Raw genomic sequence first — 23,858 nt, 5'->3', positions numbered from 1 at the left:
CTTTCCCTCTGCTGGTTAAAATTATGCAATTTTTTCAGAAAAATAATCTTTTAGTAATTAAATACATGTACAATAAGCTGCCTACACACTGCACTAATTGTATATGTCACTGACATCTATATATCTATCTATTGTATGTACATTTATTGTATGTAATCCATCTCTTCTATCCTGTCAGCTCCTTCTGTGATTTTACAGTACACGGCAGATGAATTGCCGTCTTTTCTTCTGTCTATGTATCTATGCAATATAAATACATATATATATATATATATATGTGTGTCTATTCTATCTATTCTATTCTAACCTTTCATGCTGTGATTTTACTGTACGTGGCTGATGAATTGCCAGCTTTTCAAAGGACATCGGTGCATAAAAATCAGACAGCATTTGCATGGGCTGAGTGCTGTGCAATTTTTTTCTTGCACCCATAGGCTTAAATTGGCGAGTCTCGGCACCATGCATGCTGCGACTTTACGTGCACACCGAACACGGCTGAAAAAATAAATGCTGATGTGTGCTGCCTCATAGATTAACACTGGGCCGAGTGCTATGCGATGTTTTCTCACACCCATAGGCGAGTCTCGGCCAAGTCTCGGTGACAATCGCAGCATTCTGCAATTTTACACACATGTTGAATATGTTGAATACGGTTGAGAAAATAAATGGTGATGTGAGCTGCCCCATAGATTAACACTGGTCTGAGTGCTGTGCGATATTTTCTCGCATAGCACTCAGCCATATTCTATCGTAGTGTGACTCTGGCCTTAGTGCAAAAAATCTTAAGGCTATGTGCACATGTTGTGGATTTTGATGCAAAACTGCAAAATCTATTCTAACCTTTCATGCTGTGATTTTACTGTACGCGGCTGATGAATTGCCAGCTTTTCAAAGGACATCAGTGCATAAAAATCAGACAGCATTTGCATGGTCTGAGTGCTGTGTGATTTTTTTGTCGCACCCATAGGCTTGCATTGGCGAGCCTCAGCCGAGTCTCGGTACCAATTGCAGCATGCTGCGATTTTACATGCACGTCGAATACAGCTGAGAAATTAAACGCTGATGTGTGCTGCCTCATAGATTAACACTGGGTCGAGTGCTATGCGATGTTTTCTCGCACTCATAGGCTTGCATTGGCGGGTATCGGTGACAATCGCAGCATTCTGCAATTTTACACACATGCTGAATACGGTTGAGAAAATAAATGGTGATGTGAGCTGCAACATAGATTAACACTGGTCTGAGTGCAATATTTTCTCGCATAGCACTCAGCCATATTCTATGGTAGTGTGACTCTGGCCTTAGTGCAAAAAATCTTAAGGCTATGTGCACATGTTGTGGATTTTTATGCAAATTCACAGCGTTTTTGGATGTGTGGAATTGCATCAAATCCGCCGTGTAGTGCACCACCAATGTTAGTCAATGGGAAATTGGTGTGCACATGCTGTGGAAAAATATGCACGGATTTGCTGTGTTTTATTTTCCGCAGCATGTCAATTCTTTTTGCGGATCCGCATCAAAACCGCAGGTTTAAAAAGTGCGGTTTTGCTACGGAGTTGCGTGTGAGAAACGCTAAAGATATGGAGGAGGAAGAGTGTGTGGGCGGAGACTATGTGTGTGGGCAGAAGCTATGTGTGTGCGGGGCTGTGTGGGTGTGGGTCTGTGTGTATGCAGGCATCGTACGATGGTGGGACATCCCTCACACCCAGGGCTGTGGGGTACTCGGTACTGGGCCCGATGAGCTTCAATGGGAGAAGTCACGGCAGCTGGGACCCAGCCCGTGGCCCTGGGCGCCCATTGTAATGTTCAGTGTGCTTATGGGAGTGAAAGTTTATAAGTGATTCGTGAAGCCACCTATGGTATTCGGCAATAGAGATGTAAGCCGATGCTGTGGACAGATCCTCTGGGACAGATGGTGTGGTGCAGCAGTGATGTTATAGCCCTCCACAGGCAGGGTGGGAGTCCCAGGGCAGTGTAGGTGAAGTGACACTTAGATGATGTAGTGTCAGGCACGAGGGATGTAGCAGTGCTGGGCAGGTTGGCGCAGGAATAAGTGGAGGACACCAGGGCATGTAGTTCCAAAGCTTTACTCACAGTCTGTTGTACAAACAGGTGCCTGCTTCCGTGCCTTGTCCTCCGGGTTAGGGACCCAGTCAACCTCCAGGCCAGATGGAATACTCCTTTCCAACACTCTGCCAACATATGTGCCTTTTCTGAATGTCTCCTCTTATAGCGCCTTTGGGTGAAGTACTCCTAGTACTGAGTTACACTGGAGTTCCTCCTGTCAGATGTTCCTACGAACTCTACACGTACGGCAGACAGCTGTAGCCTGCTTCGGGGACTCCTTGCTATTAAGTCCCGGCTCACTAATATGTTGCTGTTGTGCCCCCAAGTCTTGTGTGGGAATAAAGTGGTCACTACTTCTATTCCTTCGGTGTCTGCTGCAGGACCATTAGTATCCGTACAACCTCGGGGACCGGACCCCGGCCTTGCGCTTAGAATTTGAAAATGGTTCTCTTCTAACCCTGGTCCATGTTCTCTTATTCTCCTCACGTTCCATGCTAATCCTTCTTCCCAATGGAGAATCAAGCTTCCATTCTCTGTCTCTTTCCTGTGCCAGCAGACCCAGATCACTGTGGCCTGCTGCAGCACTTCCTTCTCCCATCCCTCTCCCGGGGATCTTCTCTGTCTCACATTCTGTCCTTTTACATCCTCACTCACTGACTGAGTGCAAAGACTGACTGACTGACTCAACTCTTCCCGCTCTTTTGGTGCAAACTAAACTCCACCCACCTCCCAGCACGTTTCGTGTTCCAAGCATGGAGCCACCAAGAGGTGCTTTGCTATACTCCAAGCAGGGAGCCTCCGAAGGTGCTTTGCTACACTACTTTGTGGTGTGGGGTGCAGGTGTTGGAGTGTGGTCAGGTGTTTCCACCTTACCTGGATGGTGGGGCACCACACCTCAGGAGGAGGTGCAGTACCTCTGTGGCGACTGAGCCTCAGGGGCGCCACAATGGGACTACTAGTCCCATCTGGCTATGTCTGCTACAGTGACAGCATTAGCCAATGATAGGACTAGTAGTTCCATCATCCGGCTACTCTGTTGACTAGTAAAAAAAAAACACACACATACAGTACCCCTGCAAAAAAACTAAGATAATAAACCAACAGTATACTCCCTGTTCCGACATAATCCATTTAATAACGAGTTTCCCACCACGTCTCCCGTGACGAGCTGTCACATCGCTAGATGTGACCGCTCTCCAGGGGCTTCCGGTCATACAATGATGAAAGGTATCCTTCCTCAGTGTAGCACTCCACCTTCAGAGGTCAATGAAGTTCATGCTGTCATTTGCGGCACCGCTGCGTGGGAAAATTCTCACTCAGCACTGCCGTAAAGGGAGAGCATGAACTCAAGTTAACCCTCAGTGATAACACTGCAGGAGCCATTATCTCCTGTCAGTGTGTCACTGGAGGCCCTATAGAGCTGTCACATCTCCTGATATGACAGCTCTATAGGGGAGATCATTGTGGGACACTCATTATTAAATGGATTACATCGGACCAGGGAGTATTTGTGTTGGTTTATTTATTTAATTTCTTTTGCAGGAAATCGATGGCTTCAGGGAATTAGGAATATAATAAATATGGGAAACCATGTTGTGTTTTATTTCATTAAAAGACTTTATTCTTGCTGTGTCTTTATTTAACCTATTAACAACTACAGAATTAGTAATGGATAGGTATCTTATAGATGCCTGTCCATTACTAAGCCAGGCTTGATGTCACCTTACAATACAAAGGTGACATCAATCTCCCAACTATTACCCCATATGCCACCGCTGCAGGGCATTGGGAAGAGAGAGAGAGGCTAAGTGCCGGAATTGGTGTGTCTTGGAGATGCCCCATTTCTGGGGCGGCTGTGAGCTGGTGTTTTTAGCCGGGGGGGCAATGTCCATGGTTCCTTCCTAGGCTATTAATATCAGCCCACAGCTGTCTGCATAGCCTTATCTGGCTATTAATTATAGGTGGACCCCACATCATTTTTTTTGGGGGGCCCCCTATTTTAATAGTCAGTAAAGGCTATGCAGATAGCTGTGGGCTTATTTTAATAGCTTGGGAAGATCCATGGGTATTACCCCCTTCCCAGGCTATAAATATCGGCCCCAGTCACTGGCTTTACTTCTCTGGACTGGAAAATTGCACAGGAGCCCATACAATTTTTTTTTCCATTTTTTTTTAAATTAGACATTGCGCTTAAGGCCGGGGTCACACTTGTGAGAAACTCGCACGAGTCTTGGACCGCAATACACGGCACTACTGTATAGATAGATATATTCTATTTATATTCTATTTATCTATTTATATATCTATCTAACTATAGATATATCTAGACAAAAAGAATACAGCAGCACATGTGCATGAATCTAGGCCATGTGAAAACACAGAAACACATTAAAACCATTCAATTTGGATAATAAGCCTCAAAAATATTTTTTTCAAAACATTTTTAAACTTACAGTAAGATGAAAATGAAGGTTCTTAGTGGCCAATTCTTGTAAGTCCATCAACCATGGCAAGGTGACCTCCCCCTGATGGGTCCCTGCTCTAACGTACATAAGCCACTTCTGGGCCACCAGCCTATAATTTTGGACAAACATGTCACTACGGGGCTAAGCCTACAATTTAGGGGCAGGTAGAGCTATCAATAGATATATCTATGTATCTATAAATAGATATATCTATCTATAGCTATATAAATATTCACTTATATTTGCTTTGTGTGAGTAAACATTACTTTAGAACATGGTATGTGATGATATTATGGAATTCAATGGAGTATGTAATAGAAGAGGTTGAACAAAGAAATGACATCACAATTCTTTTTTTTTGTTAAATAACATATCTTTATTTAGCTAACAAAAACGCATACAAATCCGCATGGAAAAAATGCAACAAAAACGCATCAAAAAAGCGCAGATTTTTACCTGCGTTTTCTGCCAAGAGAGGAAGAATCTGCGAAGAAAATTCCACAGGCAAATCCGCAACGTGTGCACATACCCTAATGATAAATATCCCAGTTCAGCTCCTTTGCAGATTATTGTATCTTCATGGCATGATACTACAAGCAAACATTGTTTAATCTGATCCTGAAATCACACTCAATGATCTTGCAAGGCTGCCAGTGCCAATCATTGGCCTTTGTAATGACAGTGATCATCAAAAGGATGAGCAAACTCTTTTTCATCAGCTATTTTCATCAGCTATCTTTTTCTCCTAAAAAAAAATAATCGCTGTTGGAAGCACATTACTAATAACAATATGCAATCTGTATCTGGACTGAATGCTCCTTTATGATTGTTAATTCTCCTATGCTTTCTATTGACCTGTGTAGAAGAAACTTCAAACCAGTGCTTATCTTCTTGTTATGTCATCATCTATTACAGCTGGAAGTGTCCTTACTCACCCTCACCTGGTCCTGTGCTGAGTCTCCAACACTGCTTCTGGTGCATGTTATTATCTGCAGGTCTGAAGTCACGTTGATAGCGCTGCAGTCAGTCTGTAGCATGACCTGCTCAGAGCCACCGAGCTTACTGATTGGCTGCAGCTGCAAATAATAACAGGCATTGGGAGCAGTGGCGGAGGCTCACTACTGGACCCAGGGAGAGTGAGTAAAGTATCATTTTTTTTTTATAAAAACAATAGCTTTTGGGCATTAGGCTAAAAAAGCTAATCAGTGATACTTACGCTTACATATCGATTTGCTGGACCAGCGCTTATCTGATTGACAAATAACCTGAGAGGCTCCACTTATCTCATAGCCTTTCTGACAGTGGATGTTACATCTTGTCCCTTTCACAGTTTTGTAATATGAGTGGGAAGGACTGGTGCAGGTGGCATGTCCATTTTTAACTTTTATAGGTGAGCACCATGGGGCATCTGCCAAAAAGACAAAAAATACAGTATTTAAAAAGATTGTACAAAGTATTCATACAAAGCCACCTAATGCTGATAAATATTCTGTTTAAATGTGACTATTCTTTGATATTAGATTATTTCTCTGCTGCTTTCTTTAGTGTTGGCCAGCACTTTTCTTACAGATTAATCAGTTCATACAGGGTCGGACTGGCCCACCAAACAACAGGAGGATTCTCCAGTGGGCCCAGGCACTGACACCTGCTGGCATACTGGCCAGCAGCTGCCTAGGTCCCCCACTGCTCAAGGGGCCCCAGCCAGTGGCATGTCGCTAGCTGCTATGGGGCCCCTGAATTAAGAGGACGACCGGCCCGGGGCCAGAGGAGCAGCAGCAGGAGACAGGAGTCTGTTCTCGCTGCTAAAGAGAAATTAATATTCACGCTTCCCCACACCCCCATGGGTGTGGAGAGGAGTGAATGCCATTTCACTTTAATAGCGGGCAGTGTTAGCCGTAGGCTGAGGCTAACACTGCCCACATGTAAAGCTGGTTCGGCTGCATCGGGGCCTCGGAAGTGGGCCCCTGCAGGGCGGCTAACCCTGAGGGCAATCGGCGGGCAGGGAGCGATCCCTTCAGCTTAGCAGCGGATCTGATGCTGTCCTGCTTCCTGTCTGACACAGCACAGCTGAATGACGTCATCATTCAGCGTGACTGTTTCAGAGAGAAAGCTGCCTGCGATGAAGATGCTGCCGGAGTATGCTGCGGGTAACGTGCGGAGAGGTGAGGGGTGCTGTGTGTCTGTCTGCCTGCATGCGTGCGTGCATGTATGTGTATGCGGTGCAGTGCTTTGTGTGTGTGTGTGTGTGTGTGTGAGAGATAGTGGTGCAGTGCTGTGTGGGGGAATAATGATGGTGGTGATGGGGGGAGGCAATGATGAAGGTGTTGGAATGGGCAATGATAGGGGTGGTGGGGGAGAAACCAATGATGGTTGTTGTGGAAAGAACAATGGTGGTGGTGGTGGTGGGGAAGGAGGCAATGATGGAGGTGGTGGAATGGGCAATGATGGAGGTGGAGGAAAGGGCAAAGATAGGGGTGGTGAGTGAGAAGGCAATGGTAGAGGTGGTGATGAGGACACTGATGGGGATGGAGGGGAGAACAATGATAGAGGTGGAGGAGGCTGCATTATACCCTATGAGGGGGGCTGCATTATTACCTATGAGGGGGGCTGCTTTATACTTTATGAGGGGGCTACATTATATTCTATGGGAGGCTGCATTAGTCTCTCAGGGGCTACATTACTTTCTGGGGGGCTACATCACACTATATGAGGGGGGCTACAGTATATTCTATGGGGGCTGCATTATACCTTATGAAAGGGTTGCATTATAATCTTAGGGGGCTACATTATATTCTGTGGAGGGGCTGCATTATACTATATGAGGGGGATGCATTATACCCTATGAGGGTGCTACATTATAGTCTATGGGGGGGCTGCATTATATTCTATGAGGAGGGCTGCATTATATTACATGAGGGAGGCTACATTATATTCTATGATGGGGGCTACTTTATATTCTATGAGGGGGGCTACATTATATTCTATGAAGGGGCTACCCCAACCCCTGCTACATAATTAAGACTTGTACTATCTTATAATATACCCTGATATTAGTGTGTTTTACCACACAATTGGTGGTATTGTATTTATTTCTATGTAGCTACATAGTGGGCCCCAAGAATGATTTTCTCTGGTGGGCCCAAGGTGCTCCAGTCTGATGCTGAGTTAATATCAAAATTATTATACAAGGGTCATATACATATAAAAGCACCAATATATACAAAGGTGTTACCAATGACGACACAATATATTCTTAGTACAGCCAGGTATTTGTATTTTATTATTTTGATTATTTTTCTTAGTAGTAACAGATTACTTATGTCTTCTTCTCTGAGTAACCACATATCCAACATAGCAGGAGTCATCTATACCTATTTGTACATGGCTGTTCAGTAGGGATGAGCGACTTTGCCTTGTTTAGGGTCGAGTCGGGTTTCACGAAACCCGACTTTCTCAAAAGTCGAGTCGAACGAAATTGTCCGACTATCGGGAAAAGTTGGAGGTCCGACTGAAATACGAAACCCAATGCAATTAAATGGGGAAGCAAAGTCGGCAGGGAGGACACCTACATGCCGGACCGCTTTTTTTAAAGTGTGTGAAATATCTCTCTCTCTCCCCGGACGCTGCACATGTCATCTCATTGCCCACAGTGTACGTTCTTGCTCATTGGCTGAAAAAAAAAGTCACGTGCAAGCATTCTGTGAAATCCAACTTTGGCGCTCAGGTCGCCGACCGCATGGCCGACCTCTCGCTATGATCAGGTTTCGCTTGGCGAAACCCGACTTTGGCGAAAGTTGGCGACTTTTGAATCTGACTGACCTGTTTTGCTCATCTCTACTGTCCAGCATCATCATGGAAGGAAACCCTCTCTACATGTAGGAAAGGGAACCTCCTGCATTGTACATGCAGTCCAATCTGCAGACATCATGATATGGATAAGGAGAAGCTGAGCAGAATGATATAAGTTTTTTGGAGAAAGGTATTACCTGTATTTTATTCATTGAAATGACTGGAGTTTTTATGCATATAGGTCAAATGGGCGGTCCTACTCAGTGAATCACCAAAAAGGTCCGCCTACTGGACTCATATGCATTAAAAAAAACAGGGATTTCAATGAATAAAACACAAGGTTTACTGAAACTTTTCCAACTCAACTGTATATCAGTCTGATCAGCTCCTGTTCTATAGCACTCTGTCTGCAGATTAGAAGCCATTTTCAATATAGCAGGTTCTTTTTAAAGAGTGACCATCATTTTCATTTTTATTTCATAAATTAATAGTCCTATCTCAGTAATGGGGAAGTGTCTTCACTGAATACAGATTTTACCCCAGAATTGCAAATTTTGATAATGACTGATGAATTCTGGTAAAGAAAGAAGCAGATTTCTCTGATGAGATATATTACAATTACAGAGTTGCTTATATTTGTGTGCACTATTGATTCATGAAATAAAAATTAACACAACGGTTACACTTTAAAGGCCTGAAGCCGGATATCATAGCCAATAGTATCTTATTTTACCATAGCTTCTAAATCTATTCAGGATTCTAGTAACAATACAAGTTTCACAATTTTAGGTGAAATGTTTGAAACCTTTTAATATAAATGTACAAAGTTTAGGAAATTGATGTAAATGTAGTTCCTTAATACAAATGTATGATTTAGAGCTAGGCAGTAATATTCTAATGAACTTGTTTTTCTCTATCATTACTTCTAAAGATAACAAGGATCTTGGTAATTGCATAAAGACACATAAAGGTTACAGGCAATCTACATGATGCTTAATTCATGAGCTCACGTTTGTGGATGATGTTACTTGAAATATTACCTTGGGTAGCGCATGTGATCATAAAGAGATGAGCCAGTGATCAAAGAGGCTCAGTCATTATTTGAGTGTTTGCCAAATTGTCTCATCTTTATAGGCAAACAGTAAATCAGTTGTGATGTCCATCTGGATTGCAGGGGATATGTAGGGTAACACAATGTGCTTGGCAAGAAGGCAAAAGACTAAAAAGACCAAACAAGACTACTAAAACCACTAATCAGCTAATTAGCTTCTCTACTGGGAGCTCGGCAAAATTGGAGAGCTCTCCTATAAGCTTTCCAGCAGCCATTGCTCCGAGGATTATACTTTATATGTATTTATATTGCTTCTATTGATGTCAATATGTTTGTAGATAGCTCCCCCTTGTGGTGGCTGTTAACTACCAGAATATTAGCATTAGTTCTTTGTGGTAAAGTAAGCACAATGACAGTACTGACAGGACAATCTATAGTATTAGACACTCTGATTCCCTGGCTTATATGGGACACTAATATACTAATAGTACTATTTTTAACTGGAATGTAAAAACAACACTTGTGTGCCCACCTAGGATGGTATGATCATAGAAGAAGAAAATCCAGCTTATAGCTTCTTTTGAGATTTAAAGGGAATCTGTTACAGATTTTTGCTACCCCATGCGGCAGCAAGCTGATGTTGGGGAAGACACCCTGATTGCTGCAATGTACTACTTAATCTTCTGGTTGCTGCAGTTTTGATTAAAAACTGTTTTGTCTGCTATCGGTTCTCTGAATGTGGAGCTTTGTATAGCCCCGCCTATTTTGTACACTGTACATAGCAGCAGATTTGCATGTATTCTAGTGATAATTTCTTGCTGATAAAACTGATTTTATGAAAACTACAGCAAGCAGCACAGTAAGTGTCACATCACTGGAATCAGGGTGTCACGTGGTTACCATGACAGGGTTTAGCCAGAAGACCGCAGCTTCTGATTGCTCCTACTCCGGTGCTGAGAAGAAGCGCTTCTTCATTTTAAATGTTTATTTCATCTGGCAGAGCAGGGGTTAATCACCATGTTGGAAATCCCAGTGCTCACAGCTGAGCCACTCCTTTCCCCTTTATATTCTGGGCTCTGTTACAAATCCTTCTCAGAGCAAGCATTTGCTGCATGGCTAACCAAGGGAGAGGAGTTCATATGAGAAGGCGTGTTAGAGGAGTTATCTGTGACTGTTGTTTGGTTTATATGCTTGGTAATTCCCTATTCATCTCTATTTTGTTTTTTTCTCCTACCTCCACGCCCCGCTGCATTACTCTGTTATATGTGAGTAAATATTTTGTATGCCTGGAGCATTCTATTAACCCTTGTTTGTGTTGCCTTGGTTGTCGGGTTGGTGTACTATGATGCACAGTAGCGCCCCTCTTTCCTGAGTGGGGGAAGAGAACAGACGGAGGGCTTACTCAGGAGATAAGTCAAGGGTGGAGGCCCTGGCATCTTTACCTTCAGAAGTATCCCGGGGAGCAGGTCGAGCTAGAGGGCCCCCTAGTGTCATGGACAGGGAAGAAGACCCTGGTCCAGGGTTACCCAACAATTGTTGTGACACAGGGTTTCTGCTCTTACATCATGCTGCTTTCAGAATAGGTAGCAAAACTCGATGACAGATTCCTTTTATCTTGAGTTAAAAGTCATCTTTATATATACCTGTGATATTCCTATACAGCTCATTCTGAGTCCATTTCTAAATGTCAGCACTGAAGAGACCAAATAGAGTAATCTAATTATTATAGTACTACCATCTTCTGCAATACTGTACATCAAAGGTGAATTTATTCTTAATAGTTTTTATTTTTATATTCTAATAAGGTGCTTATGGGGAAAAATAACATATAGCCACATATTGACCATTTAAATACACACACTTATTTTACTTGCTCTTGTTAGGGTGAAATACAGCTTTAATATAAGGCTCACCTGATAATTATCATTATTTGACCCATTGTTGAGAGAGACAGATGAATGGATGGATACATATAAAAAAAAATGCATCTACTCATGCTTCAATCAATATTTAATTGTCTTTTTTCCTGTCCATCCATCAATTATGCTATGTACTAATCATTCCATAAATCTTCTAATTCTTTCATCATTCCGTACTTGTGGCAACCATCACAGACAACTGTGCATCTTTTCTATCTATTTCAGACTTCTGGGATTAGAGGTTAATGACTGCAGAGGATTCATTTGTAGCATAAATTACTCTGTAATGAAGCCTTTCTCCTAATAATCTGACAATTCTGAAAGAAGAGCTAGAAATGAGAACTAAATGTCACAGCAGGTAGAACGTGTTATCTGTTCTAGCACGGAAGGTGCTCATTTCTTGGCTGGGGTATAGAAGATATTTTCTCGTTCGCTTAACAATTTCCTTCCATCTCGATCAGTCCCAAATACCATGTAATTATCAAATCATGATTATAGCTAAAGGCAGTGCAAAAAGCAATATGTAAAAGTATGTATCACGGGCTGTTCATGTTCCCGTCAGGATTGAGGTCATGGTGCTGCATGAAGGGAGGTTCCTATTGGCATTGTCTGAGCAGCACAGTTTGTAGCTTCATATTATATATGAACCATCTAAGGTCTGTTACGAGTCCAGCAGCATTGGACTCAAGGTCTTTTTACACAGATATTACTGTGGATATCCGTCTGAATGAGTTCACTGTAAGGCTGCGTTCACACGTCGCGTTTTTTTCGCGTTTTTGCGGCGGTTTTAAACGCGCGATTTTACCGCGAAAATGCAAAAAATAAGCTTCCCATGCAATCCTATGGGATTCCGCAATGCTGTGCTAATGCTGCGGTTTTTTCAGCGTCTGAATCACTTCACTGTAAAAATGCATTGTTCTGCTTACTTTCCGCATGTGGCTGTGCCCACCATGCGACAAGTAAGCAGAACATTTGCGGATGGTACCCACGGTCCGGAGGAGAGGAGACTGTCCTCCGGGCTGTGGGTACCATATCCCTTTAAAAATTGACAAGTGTGACCAACGTTTTACTACTGATGCTGCCTATGCAGCATCAGTAGTAAAAGGTTGTAAAAAATAGTAAAAAAATAAAAAATATTGTTATTCTCACCTTCTGGCGTCCCGCGCAGCCTTCCCGCCTCTTTCCACGCTCCCGGCATCTTCCGGTCCCAGTAATCCTTTGCGAGAATGACCGCAATGACGTCGCAGTCTCGCGGGACCGCGTGGTCTCGTGATCATTCGCGATGATGTCGTGGGAGCGCGACGTCTCGCGGTCCTTCGCGCAAAGGATTACTGGGATCGGAAGGTGCCGGGATCGTGGAGAGAGGCCAGAAGGCTGCACGGGACGCCGGAAGGTGAGAATAACAATATTTTTTATTTTTTTACTATTTTTTACAACCTTTTACTACTGATGCTGCATAGGCAGCATCAGTAGTAAAACGTTGGTCACACTTATCAAACACTGTGTTTGACGAGTGTGACTAACCTGTCAATCAGTTCTCCAAGCGATGCTCCAGATTTCTTGGAAAACGCTAGCATTCTGCAAGCTAATTACGCTTGCAAATCACTAGTTTTTCTGCGGGAAAATCGTGGGAATTTAAAATGCAATTTTCCCGCGGAATGGAATTCCGGAATTCTTGCGGTAACTTCCGCAAGAGTTCCGCTACGTTTGAACGTAGCCTTAAAGAGGAGTACACATAATATGATGGGTCCTATTCTCAAGTCCCCATATGACCTTATTACATACACACAAACGAGAGATGCCAAGGGCCTTTTCACTTAAAATGAAACTGTCATTTCTGATAATGCTATGAACCTGCAGATATAAGGCTAATCTGCAGGATAATAGCCTTATGAATGTGTTTAGCACTGTTCTGAAAGTACCTCACTGGGAGAAAATGAACTTAATTTCTCCCAGCACCCTCTGGGTTTCAGTCATACAGAAGTGCCAGGTACGGCTTCAGTTAACCACCCACTATACCTTGAGCGGTGGCTGTAAGCCATAACCCCAGAACTTTGCCTGTTAATCAGCTATATAGTGCATCATTGTAGAAACGGCTGTCAGTCAAAGTCAGTCTTAGGGTATGTGCACACAAAGTTTTTTGTCTCTGCGTATTTTGTAGAGAAAACCGCAGGTAAATCCGCAGGACAAAGACCTGCGGTTTATCTGCAGTTTTTCTGCGGTTTTGCCCTGCGGTTTTACACCTCATAATGGATGAGGTGTAAAACTGCAGCGTTTCTGCACCAAAAAATTGACATGCTGCGTTTTGAAAACCGCAGCAATACTGCGCGGAAAAAAACGCAGCATGTGCACAGCTTTTTTTTTATTTCCATAGGAAATAAAGGTACTGTACAACGCAGCAGAATCTGCTGCGTTTCTGCAGAGCCAAAAACGCTGTGGAAACGCAGCAGACACCGCAAAGTGTGCACATACCCTTACAGTGGTGACTGAAGACACGCCATCACACTTATATGACTAAAACCCAGCAGCTCCTGGAAAAATAAAGTTACTTTTTATTTCCAGGTGCTTCACTTTTAGTACTGCAGCTGGACAACTTCATAATGCTACTAACCTGCAAATTAACAATGTATCTGCAGCTTAATATTATTATTGGACATGACATACGGCGTCAAGGGTGTAACAATAGTTGATGCGGGGTTTACAGTCGCAAATGGGCCAATACTATTAACCCCTTCGCACCCGAGCCTGTTTTTGCCTTCGTGACCGGGCCAATTTTTTCAATTCTGACCAGTGTCACTTTATGAGGTCATAACTCTAGAACGCTTCAACGGATCCTACTGATTCTGACATTGTTTTCTCATGACATATTGTACTTCATGATGGTGGTAAAAATTTTTAGATATGATCTGCGCTTATTTGTTAAAAAAATCAAAATTTGGCGAAAATTTAGAAAATTTTGCAATTTTCAAACTTTTAATTTTTATGCCCTTAAATCAGAGAGTGATATCGCACAAAATAGTTAATAAATAACATTTCCCACATATCTACTTTACATCTGCACAATTTTGGAAACATATATATTTTTTTTTTAGGAAGTTATAAGGGTTAAAAGTTGACCAGCGATTTCTCATTTTTACAACAAAATTTGCAACACCATTTTTTTTAGGGACCACCTCACATTTGAAGTGAGTTTGGGGGGTTAATATGACAGAAAATACCCAAAAGTGACACCATTCTAAAAACTGCACCTCTCAATGTACTCAAAACCACATTCAAGAAGTTTATTAACCCTTCAGGTGCTTCACATGAATGAATGGAATATGGAAGGAAAAAATAAACATTTAACTTTTTTTCACAAACATTTTACTTCAAAACCATTTTTTTTTATTTTCACAAGTGTAAAAAGAGAAAATGAACACAAATTTTTTTTGTGCAATTTCTCCCGAATACGCCGATACCCCCTATGTGGGGCTAAACCACTGTTTGAGCACACGGCAGAGCTCAGAACAGAAGGAGTGCCGTTTGACTTTTTCAATGCAGAATTGGCTGGAATTGAGATCGGATGCCATGTCGCATTTGGAGAGCCCCTGATGTACCTAAACAGTGGAAACCCCCCACAAGTGACCCCATTTTGGAAACTAGACCCCCTTAAAGAACTTATCTAGATGTGTCGTGAACACTTTGAACCCCCAAGTGCTTCACAGAAGTTTATAACGTAGAGCCATAAAATGATCTTTTATCCCCCAATTTCTTATTTTCACAAGGGTAACAGGAGAAACTGGACCCCAAAAGTTGTTGTCCAATTTGTTCTGAGTACGCTGATACCCCATATGTGGAAGAAAACTACTGTATGGGCACACGGTGGGGCTCGGAAGGGAAGTAGTGATGTTCTGGAATGCAGACTTTGATGGAATGGTCTGCAGGTGTCATGTCGCATTTGCAGAGCCCCTGATTTACCTAAACAGTGGAAACCCCCCACATGTGACCTCATTTTGGAAACTAGACCCCCCAAGGAACTTATCTAGATGTGTGGTGAGCACTTTGAACCCCCAAGTGTTTCAGTAAAGTTTATAATGTAGAGGCGTGAAAATAAAAAAATCATTTTTTTTCCACAAAAATGATCTTTTAGCCCCCAATTTTTATTTTCACAAGGGTAACAGGAGAAATTGGACCCTAAGAGTTGTTGTCCAATTTGTCCTGAGTACGCTGGTACCCCATATGTGGGAGAAAACTACTGTTTGGGCACACGGTGGGGCTCGGAAGGGAAGTAGTGACGTTCTGAAATGCAGACTTTGGTGGAATGGTCTGCGGGCGTCATATTGCATTTACAGAGCCCCTGATGTACCTAAACAGTGGAAACCCCCAATTCTAATTCCAACCCTAACTCCAACACACCCCTAACCCTAACCACAAACCTAACACCAACACACCCATAACCTTAATCCCAGCCCTAGCCCTAGCCCTAACCTGTGTACCTGCTTCTTTACTTTTTTTTCTTTTTGTGACAAGATCGCTGCCCTGCGATCTGACTCATAGTAACGCCACTTCTCCTCTGATCTCACACTGACAGATGATCAGAGGTGAAGCAGCGTTACTATGTGACAAGATCGCTGCCTGGCACACAGTAACGCTGCTTCACCTCTGATCATCTGTCAGTGTGAGATCAGAGGAGAAGTTGCGTTACAATGAGTGAGATCGCCGGGAAACAAGCAGCTTTCCCAGCGAGCGCTCTCATTGGCTGCTGTGACGCTGACGTCATCAGGACCTGAACCAATCTGGTCTCGATGATGTCGGGGGTCCCAGCATGCATTGTGCACCGGGATCCCCGCGTTATAAGGTATGTGGGGGTCCCAGGGGGCACAAAACCGCCGACAGTAGATAAACGTCGGCGCTGCACAAAGCCCAGCAAGCGCCAACGTTTATCTACAGTGGGCGGTCGGGAAGCAGTTAAAGACAAATGACATACGCTTCAAGTTTTACCATTAACTCCTCAAGAATTTAAAGGAGTATTCTCAAGTTTTTAATTTTTTCACTATCTATTGGTTAGGGGATAGCTTCCTGATCACTTGGGAACCCCAGGGATCCCAAGAGCTCCATGTGAATAAATTAGTGGTCAATCATGTGTACAGCCCCTTAATTCAATTTTAAAGGGTTCGCCAGAGATAGCTGTTCTTTGGCTCTCGCAAAAGAATGAATGGAGCAGCAGTGCAGATGATCGACCACTGCTACATTCATATGGGGCTCTTCGGAGCCCAAGTTCTAGAGATTGGTTGGATCCCAGGAGTTTGGCCCTCCAGTGATAACTTCCAAACTTGAGAATACCCTTTTAACTGAACAGAGTAAATCAAATGCTTGATTCATTTACTTGCATTGTATGTGTTTTACATCATATACAGTGGGGGAAAATAAGTATTTGATACACTGACAATGTTGCAAGTTTTCCCACCTACAAAGAATGGAGAGGTCTGTAATTGTTATTGTAGGTGCACTTCAACTGTGAGAGACCAAATATAACAATAAAAAATAAAAAGTTAAATTGCATGAATTAAGTATTTGATCACCTACCAACCAGCAAGATTTCTGGCTCTCACAGGCCTGTTAGCTTTTCTTCAAGGAGCTCTCCTACTCTGCACTGTGAGGTAGCGCTGTCATTCACATAGGGGATCACTCGCTTGGCAGCCAAATAATCACGTCCGGCACGGATTTTCCATAAAAAAATAACTCCATGCGGTTTATTCAGGCACCATAAACCCACAGCCATAACATAAAGTTTATTTAAACAGCATAGCGTCCATGCCAGAGATCCACTCTGTTACCCTGTAGTCATACAGGTTATGCAATGTTCAATATGCAGGCTTTCTAGCCACCAAGTTATCTCATCCTGTCAGGGTCTCCTCATGGCTGCTTCATACTCCAGACGTTCATTCGTTCCCCTGGGAACTCTCAGATGCTGGCAGCCATTACACACAGCCACTTCACAGGCTGTTAGCCAGGAAGCCCCATCTCCCAGCGGGACCTTCCACAACGGACCAACCGGGTCCCTGCATTCACCACATGTGACCTACCCTGGCCACCGGGTCACATGGCTTTGACCTCATCACAGGTCCTTGAACCAATCACACACACTTTGGAATAGCGTTCTTAAACACACCCCCTGGGTGGGTTTGTAGGTAACTGGGTCTGCCCGTCTCCCCAGCTACCTGGAGACTTCTCCCTGACACATTTACACAACACGTTAGCAGTATCACTGCTGATCAACACACACATCAGTCTCCATCTCAAGGCCACCTGTTGTGAACTCATTTTCTGGTCTACCAGTTGTGAGTTCTCCTTCCGGGCTCCCTCTGGTGGTAACAGGAGGTAGTGAGGTTGATTTCATTAGTAGAGATCTGCCATGCCACCTGATGATGAGGATAACGATTGGATCTCTGGAATCTCAGACTGGATTTAAGACAGCCGACGCCCTATTCTGGTGCTTGTGATTCCTTCTGGCTTTTCAGGTCTTGGTTTTCAGCTCTGTTCCAGTCATCTCCAGCTAAGTGCTTCTGCTAATGTTCACACTTGATTTTGTTGGTCTATTCAGTTTTTTGTGTGGTCAGCCAGCCCCGGCTGGGGCTGTGCTGAATTTCCACTCTTATTTATCTGTATTTGCCAATTTGCTTTTTGTCCCTTATTAGATTGGCCTCTTTTTTGCTCTGTCTCAGAATATTTCAGAGTGCTGATATAGTGGGAGAAGTCTAGTGACTTCAGGGTTAATTTTGTTATCAGAAGTGTTGGACATTATTTTTGTAGGGTTTTTTGGGCAGATTGCAGACAGTGTCTTTCCTTTCCTATCCATTCTAGTTAGTTTGGGCCCATCGTTTGCTCAGCCTATTTTTCTGCCTGTGTTTGTGTTTTCATCTTGTTTCACCATCAATACATGTGTGGGGGCTGTCTATTCCTTTGGGGTCTGCTCTGGGGGAGTTAGTTTTCCCCTTTTCTTGCTTTAGACTTATTTAGTCCTCCGGCTGTGACGAGGCATCTAGATTCATCGTAGGAACACTCCACGGCTGCTGCTACTGTTGTGGTTAGGATCAGGGGTCTGCAATCTGCATAGTTACCAACCTCTCTGGTTTTCTGTGACTTAGCTTGTTTAGTTTTCCTCCTTGGTGACTCATTCATAACAGCCACCCACCTTGAGATACATAATGGTCATTCATGACTCTGCCATTCATCCTCTCTCCTCGGACATCCACACAGCGCCCCCTAGCAGACACAGTGGTCACTACACTGTGGCAGCACGGTGCCTCAGTGGTTAGCGCTGCAGCCTTGCAGTGCTGGAGTCCTTGGTTTGTATCCCACCAAGAACAACATCTGCAAGGAGTTTGTATGTTCTCCCCGTGTTTGCGTGGGTTTCCTCCGGGCACTCCGGTTTCCTCCCACACTCCAAAGACATACTGATAGGGACAGTGATGAAAAATGTGTGCAAACTGTAAAGCGCTGCGGAATATGTTAGCGCTATATAAAAATAAAGATTATTATTACTACACCACAGCACTCATTACCTGTATTAATTGCATCTGTTTGAACTCGTTACCTGTAAAAAAGGCACGTGTCCACACACTCAATCATACTCCAACATCTCCACTATGGCCAAGACCAAAGAGCTGTCTGAGGACACTAGGGACAAAATTGTAGACCTGCACAAGGCTGTAATGGGCTACAGGACAATAGACAAGTAGTTTGGTGAGAGGGCAACAACTATTGGCACAATTGTTAGAAAATGGAACACAAGATCACAGTCAATCTGCCTCATTCTGGAGCTCCATGCAAGATCTCGCTTCATGGGGTTAGGGTGATTCTGAGAAAGGTCAGAAATCATCCCAGGACTACACGGGAGGAACTGGTCAATGACCTGAAGAGAGCTGGGACCATATTCTCAAACATTACCATTACTAACAAACTATGCAAGGTCCCCCTGCTCACGCCAACACATGTCAAGGCCTGTTTGAAGTTCGCCAATGACCATTTGGATGATCCAGAGGAGGCATGGGAGAAAGTCATGTGGTCAAATGAGACCAATATAGAACTTTTTGGTATCAACTCTACTCGCCGTGTTTGGACGAAGAAGGTTGAGTACAACTCCAAGAACACCATCCCAAATGTGAAGCATGGTGGGGGAAACATCATATTTTATGGGTGCTTTTTTGCAAAGGGGTCAGGACAACTGCATCGTATTGAAGGGAGGATGAATGAAGCCATGTATCATAAGATTTTGACCAACAACTAAGGAGTGGCTCCATAAGAAGTATTTCAAGGTCCTTGAGTGGCCAAGCTTGTCTCCACACCTGAGCCCAATAGAAATCTTTGGATGGAGATGAAACTCAATGATGCCCAGTTGTGACGAGCATCAGCTTATGCTGAGTCGCTTTTCCTTTTAGAGTGGACCCTCTGGGCCATGGCACCCACCCACCTAGGGCAAGTGAACCTAGTGAGAACCCACCCCCTGTACAGGGTGTTATGAATGGGTCACCAAGGAGGAAAAAAGCAACACAACACTAAGTCTCAGAAAACCAGAGAGGTTGGTAACTATGCAGACTGCAGAGCCCTGATCTTAACACACAACTAGAAGCAGTCGTGGAGCGTGCCTACGGTGGTCCTGGACGCCTCGTCACAACCGGAGAGCTAAATAAGCCTAAAGTAAGAAAAGAGGAAAACTAACTCCCCAGAGCAGACCCCAAAGGAAAGACAGCCCCCCACATGTATTGACGGTGAAGCAAGATGAAAACACAAACAAAAGCAGAAAAATAGGCTGAGCAAACGATGGGGCCAAACTAACTTGAAAGGACAGGAAAGGAAAGATACTGTCTGCAATCTGCCAAAAAACCCTACCAAAAATAATGTCCAATGCTTCTGATAACAAAATTAACCCTGAAGTCACTAGACTTCTCCCACTATATCAGCACTCTGGAAAATTCTGAGGCAGAGCAAAAAGAGGCCAATCTAATAAAGGACAAAAAGGCAAATTGGCAAATACAGATAAATAAGAGAGGAAATTCAGCACAGCCCAGCCGGGCAGGCTAACCACACAAAAACTGAGTTGACCAACAAGAGCAAGTGTGAACATTAGCAAAAAACAAACTTAACTTGAGATGACCGGAGCAGAGCTGAAGACCAAGACCTGAGAAACAGACTGAATCACCAGCAACAGAATAGGGCGTTGGCTGTCTTATACCCAGTCTGATACTCCAGAGATCCAATCACTATCCTCCTCGTCAGGTGGCAGACCATTACCAATTAAACTAACCTCACTACCTCCTGTCACTACCAGAGGGAGAACGGAAGGAGAACTCCCAGCTGGTGGAGCAGAAAATGAGCTCATAACAACAGGGAGTGTCAGGGGCAAGACCAAGGGGGCGAGCCACCACGGCTGCTGGACCAGACGGCCAGCTCAGGGAGACACTATTGAGTGTCTAGCAACAGGGCGAACAGGATATCAAGCATAAGCGAGGTCACAGGGTTTCTTCAGCAAACGTTGTTACACACTTTAATCAGATACAAGGCAAAAACAGAGAATCAGATGCAGGGCACCAATGGTGAAACACGGCAAGGTGCGTGCAAAGGCACGCCAAAAGTTCAGACCTAACACGTGCAGAAAACATACCGGAGTCCATGGCAGGGTACGTGTTAGGGATCACACCAGAGTTCCTAGGAGGGATGCGTGCTAGGACACGCTAGAGTCCAAGACAAGGTGTGTGCTCGGAGACACGCCAGAGTACAAGGCAGAGTGCATACAAGAAGACACGCCAGGGTCCAAAACAGGTGCGAAGGCATCGGACTCTGGAAGACTGGCAAGGACTGACAGGATCCAGGCATCAGGATGCAGTCATCTGGTTCCAGACCTCTGGCAGTGGTCGGCAGGCTTCGGGAATCCGGCAGACAAACCAGGAGATGAGGCATGGTGCATGCTAGGAGCCACGCCAGGGTTTGAGGCAGGGTGCGTGCTAGAAGACATGCCAGGATCAGGTTCAAGGACGGAGGCCTGCGCATGCTGAGGGGAATGCCAGGGACAAGTACAAGGACGGAGGCCTGCGTGTGTCGAGGGACACGCCAGGGACAGGTGCAAGGATGGAGGCCTGCGTGTGTAGAGGGACATGCCAGGGACAGGTTCAGAGCAGAGTCCTGTGCGTGCAAAGAAACACGCCAGGGTCAGGTTCAAGGACAGAGGCCTGCACGTGCAGAGGGACAGAGGACAGAGGACACGCCAGGGACAGAGTTTAAAAGCAGAGTCCTGCGCTTGCAAAGAGGCACGCCAGGGTCAGGGTTCGAGACAAGGTGCAGACTAGGACCTGTGCGTGCTAGAGGGCACGACAGGGTACATGGCAAAACCTGCGTGTACTTTTTAGAGAAGCACAGGGAGGTATGCCAAGGGCAGGCAAGGACCTGCGTGTGCTATTGAGAGCATGTAGAGCACAGTGCAGAAACAGCGTGAAGTGCAAGGAAGCACAGAGAGCACGGCTGGGGCACTGGCTAGCTGATTGTCTGCAGCACTAACAGTCGGGCAAGACTCCAGCGAACCCGGCTGAGGCATAGCAGGCCACACAGCTGTCACTGACCGACGAGCACGGCTGAGGGACAAGCAGGCGGGCACGGCTAGGGCGGGCACGGCTGAGGCACAAGCAGGAGGCTAGGAAGGCCAGGCACATGCAAAGGGCACACGAAGTAAAGCAAGACAAGAAAACAAGGCAGAGCTAGGCAGGTACAGAACACGAAGCGGAAACTTAGGCAGAAACACAGAGTCAGATCAGAGTAAGAGCAGAGCTAGCAGCGGAGCGTAGGCCGAAGCCCAGAGCCGGACCAAGGCAGAGCCTTGGGACTAGTCGAAGAACGTGCTAGAGAGCACCATAGATCAGAGAGCAGGAATGGTGCGTGAGCCAGGTGGCACAACAGGTCACCATAGGTCAGAGCAAGGGAAACTAGGCAAGAACAGAGAACAGAGGAGGGAACACAAGACTGAGCAAAGCGAAGGCAAGACATGGCAGAAACGGGCAAGGCAGAGAACACCAGAAGGACAACAAGTCCAAGCAGGACAAGGACAAACATAGCACAACGGACACACATAAGACAAGGCACTGGACAAGAGACGGAGTACAAGCACAGAGCTTGTGCAGAGACGCACGACAGAGCAAAGTGCAGGGGCACAGAATACAGAAGCGACCCAGCAGGCCAAGCAACCATGCAGGGAAGCAACACGATACTCTGGCCCTGACCATAGGGAAGGGCGGTCTGATATAGCACCATAGCACCAGTACTTCCGGGTCAGGACCAGGGAGGGACTTTGGGTTCAGATCCTCCAGGATCATTGAGAGCATCGCTAGAACAGACTGGGTAGAACCATAGAGGAGGTCACATGATCAGGGGTTTCCAGGAATACAGCGGATTGCAGAGTCAGACAGAGACGGATGGCTACCCAGCAACAGCGTGCAGCCATGAGGTAAGACACACATGCACACTGCTCCAGGCATCTTGCGGCATGACAGACATGGCGGACATGACAGACATGGTGGACACCAGTGATAGCACCAAAGCCTGAAATGTTTGGAGAGGTGGACTAAAATCCCTGCTGCAGTGTATGCAAACTTGGTTAAGAACTATACAAAATGTCTGACCTCAGACATTAATACCAAATATTAAGTTCTATTTTTCTATTGTATCAAATACTTATTTCATGCAATAAAATGCAATGTAATTATGTAACAATCATACAATGTGATTTTCTGGATTTTTTTTACGATTCTGTCTCTCACAGTTGAAGTGTACCTATGATAAAAATTACATAACTCTCAATTCTTTATGCGTGGAAAAATTAGCAAAATCGGCAGTGTATCAAATTATTTTCCTCACAGTAAGTGTATTTAGCAAGCAAATATAGAAACACAATTAAAATGATAACTCTTTTGGAAAATAACACTTATTAACACACATAAAACTCTACTTTTTGTTGTAATTTTCATTGCTAAATCCCAAAGAAAAAAAAAAAAAAATCAAAAAAAGATTGGAAAAATAAAATGACACAATCACCATATCCTAATAAAGATGGGCAATGAATAGTTGTAAATAATTGTCATGTAAAGCAATTTTTTTAAGTAATTCTTAGTGAAGCAATAAGTAGTTTTGTTTTAGCAAGCAGTATAAGCAAAGCAATCACCTCCATAGCGATATCTAGAGCGAGCATAAGCAGCATCCTCATCATCTTCTAGTTGTGAATATCCCGATCCTAAAATAAAAAAATAAATATTGAAAATAAAAAAGCCAAGCACAAATTAGGGATTCAGCAAGTAATATTAATGGTCTAAGCATCCTTGTCCAGGATTTATTAGCATTGGTGTAAGTTCAATTACAGGAAAGCAATAAGGTAGTTCTACAGCCAAGTTAACCCCTTAGTGATCGAGCCAATTTTGACCTTAATGACCAAGCTAAATTTTACAATGCTGACCAGTGTCACTTTGAGGTTATAGCTCTGGAACGCTTCAATGGATCCCACTGAAACTGAGAATTTTTGGGGGGATATATTGTACTTTATGATAG

At 44.2% G+C, this 23,858-nt stretch overlaps 1 protein-coding gene across 2 annotated transcripts in view; it reads right to left on the bottom strand.

Annotated features, from left to right (window-relative positions):
• SRPX (sushi repeat containing protein X-linked) overlaps positions 1 to 23,858 on the bottom strand; it is a 160,156-nt gene that overhangs the window by 70,365 nt on the left and 65,933 nt on the right. The window contains exons 2-3 of one of the 2 annotated variants that reach the window (XM_073566022.1): positions 23,479 to 23,547; positions 5,749 to 5,940 (exon numbers count right to left, since the gene is read on the bottom strand). In XM_073566022.1, the coding sequence (XP_073422123.1) occupies positions 5,749 to 5,940; positions 23,479 to 23,547 (261 nt within the window). The remainder of the gene's footprint in view (positions 1 to 5,748; positions 5,941 to 23,478; positions 23,548 to 23,858) is intronic. The other variant, XM_073566023.1, reaches the window with a different exon arrangement.

Source organism: Dendrobates tinctorius, unplaced genomic scaffold (genome assembly GCF_039654945.1).
Source record: "Dendrobates tinctorius isolate UK_male_01 unplaced genomic scaffold, ASM3965494v1 ptg000016l, whole genome shotgun sequence".
Classification (NCBI taxonomy): domain Eukaryota; kingdom Metazoa; phylum Chordata; class Amphibia; order Anura; family Dendrobatidae; genus Dendrobates; species Dendrobates tinctorius.
Note: the sequence above shows the minus strand (reverse complement) of the source record. Positions and strands in the feature narration are given on the sequence as shown.